Genomic DNA, 5,026 nt, shown 5'->3' with positions numbered 1-5,026 from the left:
CTACTGGGACAGTTGTGAACTCTGATATTTTGTGATACTGGTTGTTTTGGATAATTATGTATTTGATAACCTGGCTTGTGCAATTTTGGTAAATTATAAATGAAAATTTGGTCTAAATTTGAGGTGTTACAAAGTTCTTTTATTAACAGTTTATGATTAGCTATTAAAGAAACAGATGTAATTGATATATGTTATAAACTATAATGCAATGATTTAAATCATATATGATTTAAAGCATTGAGAAAATCATTTGTGATTGATATCTTTGATATTTGTTATGAATTATAAACATTTTATTAACATTGATAAAATCATATGTGATTAATGTATATTATAATCATAATTGTTATGAACATTTACATTTTACATTATAATGTTTTATATCATATATTATTAATATTTGTTTTAATAATAAATGTTTATGTTGTTATTGACAGGTTCTGTTGTTTCACAATGTCTTTTACAAGTGATAATGTGAATTTCTTTATAAGTGAAGATCAAATTAGTACTTTTGTTGAGAGCGTTGAAGATGTTCATGAAGATGTTGAACATTCAAGTCATCAAAACCAAATCTGCAGTTTTTTAGGTAAATTTTAATTATTGATGTATTTAGGATTGAATCTGTTTTTATAATATTATGTAGTTATTTAGTAATTTTTTTAGTAAATATGATTAATGTTTTTTTAATCATATGTGATTATTAATTCTCTTATATTTGAGTAAATATTGACATCTGTTTACTTTATCTATGTTCAATTTTGCTTATAATCACATATGATTATATAAGGAATTCATTACTAATCACATGTGATTAGTCATTTTATTGTTAATAAATTTATCCTTAATCGCATGTGATTTTACACTGCATACGTTGATGTACATTCAATTTTATGTTATGTGATTATTCAGTAGTTCTTCATTAAATCTATTTATTATAGTGTTAATCATATGTGATTGCCAGTCTATTATAATGTTAATCATATGTGACACATGTATAGTTTATCTATGTTCAATTATTTGTTATAATCACATGTGATTATATATGGAACTCATTTTAAATCATATGTGATTTGTCATTGATTATACAGGTGAATGTTGTACTTCTTCCAATGATGCAAATTCAAGCAGTGCGAGGAGTACAAGTTGTGTATGAGATTTCTATATGTCAGAGGCTCTGGATGATATCAGACCAGGTGTTCTTGAAGAATTTAAACCTACTAAGTCAATGAGGTTCAAAGATGTTGTTGAGGGAGTTAATTTTTATAAAAGATATGCAAAGAAGGTTGGTTTTGATGTTCATATGAACACATTGAGGAAAAAGGGTGATATAATAAAGCACAAGTATGTGGTTTGCAACAGGATGGGTAAACCAAAAATGAATTCAACGGAACGTAATACAATCTACAGGGTGACAAACTTTAAAGCTAAAATTATTGTGAAACATGTCAAAGGAACGGATGAGTATAGGTTTGACAAGTTTCAAGAAAATCACAACCATGACCTTGAAGATACATTTCACTTGAAAAGTACAATGGCTATTTCATATTCTGACAAGGAGTTCATTGTTCGTGCTTCTATAACGAAAATAGGTGCTACACAAGCTTACAAGCTCAAATCAACCTTGAAAGGCGGTTTTCAGCACGTAAAGGGCAAGGCTGTAGATTACAGAAATTTCAAGAGGGATATGGGATCGATTATTCGATTCATAGATGTAAAACTTATCGTGAAAAAGATGAGTGATCGGAAAAACAACTATCCAAATTATTCTTTTTATTATAAATGCAATGAAAACAAGGTTTTGAATGCAATGTTTTCGGCTGATGAAACAGAGAAAGCATTTTATAGTGAATTCGGAGATGTCATGTCTTGTGATGCAACCTTTCGTACAAATAAGTAAGTTTTTCTTGTATATTTATGTTTTTAATCATATGTGATTGATCAACGCATAATAAGTATGATTATGTAATTATTTTTTAATCACATGTGATTTATCAATTGTCAACTAGTATACTAATGTGATTATGATTGTAGTCATACGTGATTGATGAATAAGCAACATGTATGGTGATGTGATTGATTATTTATCAACAAACATACTGATGTTATTATGTGCTTAATCATATGTGATTATAATCACATGTGATCGATGATTGATTAATGCTCAACAAGTATGCTGATGTAATTATTTTTCTAATCACATGTGATTTATTAATTATCGACAAACATTCTAATTTGATTTTTTGTTTAATCATATTTGATTAATATCATTATTTTTAATTTATTGCTAAGTTCTAAATATGGTTAATCGTATATTGATTATGTTGTTATATATGAAACAGGTATGCATTGGTTTTTGTTCCATTCACTATTATTGATCATCATAAATCATCTGTTACTATCGGAGCTGGGTTGTTAAGTACCAAGGATGTGGATTTGTACAAGTGGCTACTTGAACAATTTTTGAAGGCTCATTCAAATAAACAACCATTACTGGTTTTAACATATCAACATACATCATTAAAGCAAGTTGTTGATTCGGTTTTTTATCAGTCAAAGCATAGATTGTGCATGTGGCATATCATGAAGAAACTGCCAAAAAATGTATTTTTTTATATCGTTTTGCTTTTGTTAATCATATATGATTGAATATATTTGTATATATAAAAGATTTATAATCATATATGATTAAAATAAAATTAACTTTAAAATTTTGTGTTACTAATCACATATGATTTTAGTCATATATTCATTAAAGGTTAAAACAATTTTTTATTAAATGCTATTTTTTTGTAACAGATTCTAATGGCATATTATTAAAGCACATTGTTTGTTATTTTATGTATATAATAACATGTTATTAAATCATTTTAAGTTATTAGATGTTATTATTACTTTTATATTTAAATATTAATATGTGAATCACATATGATTATTACAGCTATCTGTGGAATTTTTTAAAAGCACAGATTTCAAGAAAAGATTCAATAATCTTGTTAGGGAAATGTATATTAAGCGTGATGTTTTTTAGTGGAATTGGGAACTGTTGATGAAAGAATTTAATCTTGAAGATGAAAGGTGGTTTAAAGACATTTTTGAAAATAAGGAAACATGGGTACCTGCATATTTTAGTGATTTTCCAATGTATGGGTTGATGAAGACAACATCAAGGTCTAAGAGTATCAATTCCTTTTTTAATACATATTCACAAATGGAAAATTTCCTTCTAAATTTCATGAATAATTACGACAATGACATTCAAAAACAACGATATACACAACGTGGATTTGATCATAAAACTAAGGGATCACATTATTCTTTGAAGTCTCCATGTATGATAGAAGAACATGCATCAAACGTCTACAGAAGCAAGTTACTTTTTGAAGCTCAAAAAGATACTTATAAAAGAGGATGGTATTGTGATGTTAAAGATTTAGGCGAGGGAGATGGATGGGAACTTTTTAAAGTTATGCACAAGAACCAGAAACATGAAGTAAAAGCAACGTATAAGGTATTTTATTTTTTAATTATACCTTATTTTTATATTATCATAATGTTATAATCAGATGTTTTTTTAGGTACATATGATTAAAATCACATGTGATTATAATCAATCACATAATATTATAAAGATAATGAGTTGTGGATGTGATCATAGAAAAAATTATTTTTCTAAATCACATGTGATTATAATTTGATGTGATTATAGGTACATGTGATTAAAATCACATGTGATCATACGTGCCACTCCAGATGTGATTATAGGTACATGTGATCAAAATCACATGTGATTATAAGTACATGTATAATCATATATGATTATAATTACATCTATAATAAGATAGTTAATGTATAATCACACGTGATTTTGTATTGTTACAGGTGGAACAAAAATATGCTGAAAAAGAAGTGAACTGCAGTTGTGGACATTTTAATCGTTTCGGTATACTGTGTATACATGCTTTCAGAATATTGATGAATAAAATTTTTGATGAAATTCCAGATATATATATTTTTAGGCGATGGAGAAAGGATGTAATACCTTCAAATTATCAGCTATCAAGATATCAATGAAGAGGATGCAAATGTTATGAAACTGGTCAATGAAGTATTTTTCCATATTGAGTATGTTTTAGATATTGTGAGAGGTGATAACCATAAGCTATCGTATTTGGCTGAAAAACCACAACTTTTTTTGAATGATCTGAAGAGTAATTCTTCAAACGAAGAGCCAATTACAAATTCTGATGTCCTTGAGGGACTTTATAACGTTACTATTCCAGAAGAGGTTGCGATTTTTGTTCTACATTTTCAACACAATAAAGGATGTAGAAAGAAAAGGATTATTGGTGAAGTTGAAAAATCAATTATGAAAGTTCAAAAGAAGACCAGAATTGCTCAGTATGTGGTAAAAGAGAATCGCACAACAGTCGTACCTGTCTAAGCAGATTTGTTGCTGAGAAATGATGTATAGCATACAATATTCATAACAAGTGATAATCATATATGATTTTTTAAGTCGTAATCATATTTGATTTTTATGAGATTTATTTTGTGATTATTAGTTTTCTATTTTTTTAAGCATTATATGTTCATAACAATTGATAATAACCATATCTGTTTTTCTATATTACATATGGTAATCACATATATGTATAATCATATGTGATTGAGTATTCAAATTATGTTTATGTTTGTAATCACATGTGATTGATTTATAAATCATACATTGTTCATAATAGATTCAAAGTAATCATATGTGATTCTTTTTGATATAATATTTCTTATCAAGAATCTTTTAATCACATGTGTTTGTCGAATGCATATGTTAATTCTTTCGTAAGTGATTATGAGAATCACACATGATTTTCCAAATAATATGTGATTACATTCATAATCACACGCCATTGTGCAAATAAATGATTAGACAAGAGTTTATATGTCTTTGTATAATTTTTCTAATCACATGTATTTATATTCATGTTTATATGTTTAATCACTTATGTGATTGATATATAAATTATGGTTA

General features: G+C 27.1%; 1 protein-coding gene across 1 annotated transcript; it reads left to right on the top strand.

The window, feature by feature from the left end:
- The first annotated feature begins 1,162 nt into the window (after window positions 1-1,162).
- Window positions 1,163-4,441, top strand: LOC145104845 (protein FAR1-RELATED SEQUENCE 5-like). The gene is made up of 5 exons (XM_079042012.1): window positions 1,163-1,893; window positions 2,340-2,538; window positions 3,029-3,508; window positions 3,880-3,940; window positions 4,134-4,441. The coding sequence occupies exons 1-5, from the start codon at window positions 1,163-1,165 to the stop codon at window positions 4,439-4,441; spliced, it is 1,779 nt and encodes a 592-aa protein (XP_078898138.1).
- Window positions 4,442-5,026: the final 585 nt, after the last annotated feature.

The sequence above is a fragment of the Lactuca virosa genome, chromosome 4 (assembly GCF_052849685.1).
Source record: "Lactuca virosa cultivar CGN04683 chromosome 4, Lactuca_virosa_CGN04683_v6, whole genome shotgun sequence".
In the NCBI taxonomy this organism is placed as follows: Eukaryota; Viridiplantae; Streptophyta; class Magnoliopsida; order Asterales; family Asteraceae; genus Lactuca; species Lactuca virosa.
This window is presented reverse-complemented; position numbering and strand designations above follow the sequence as displayed.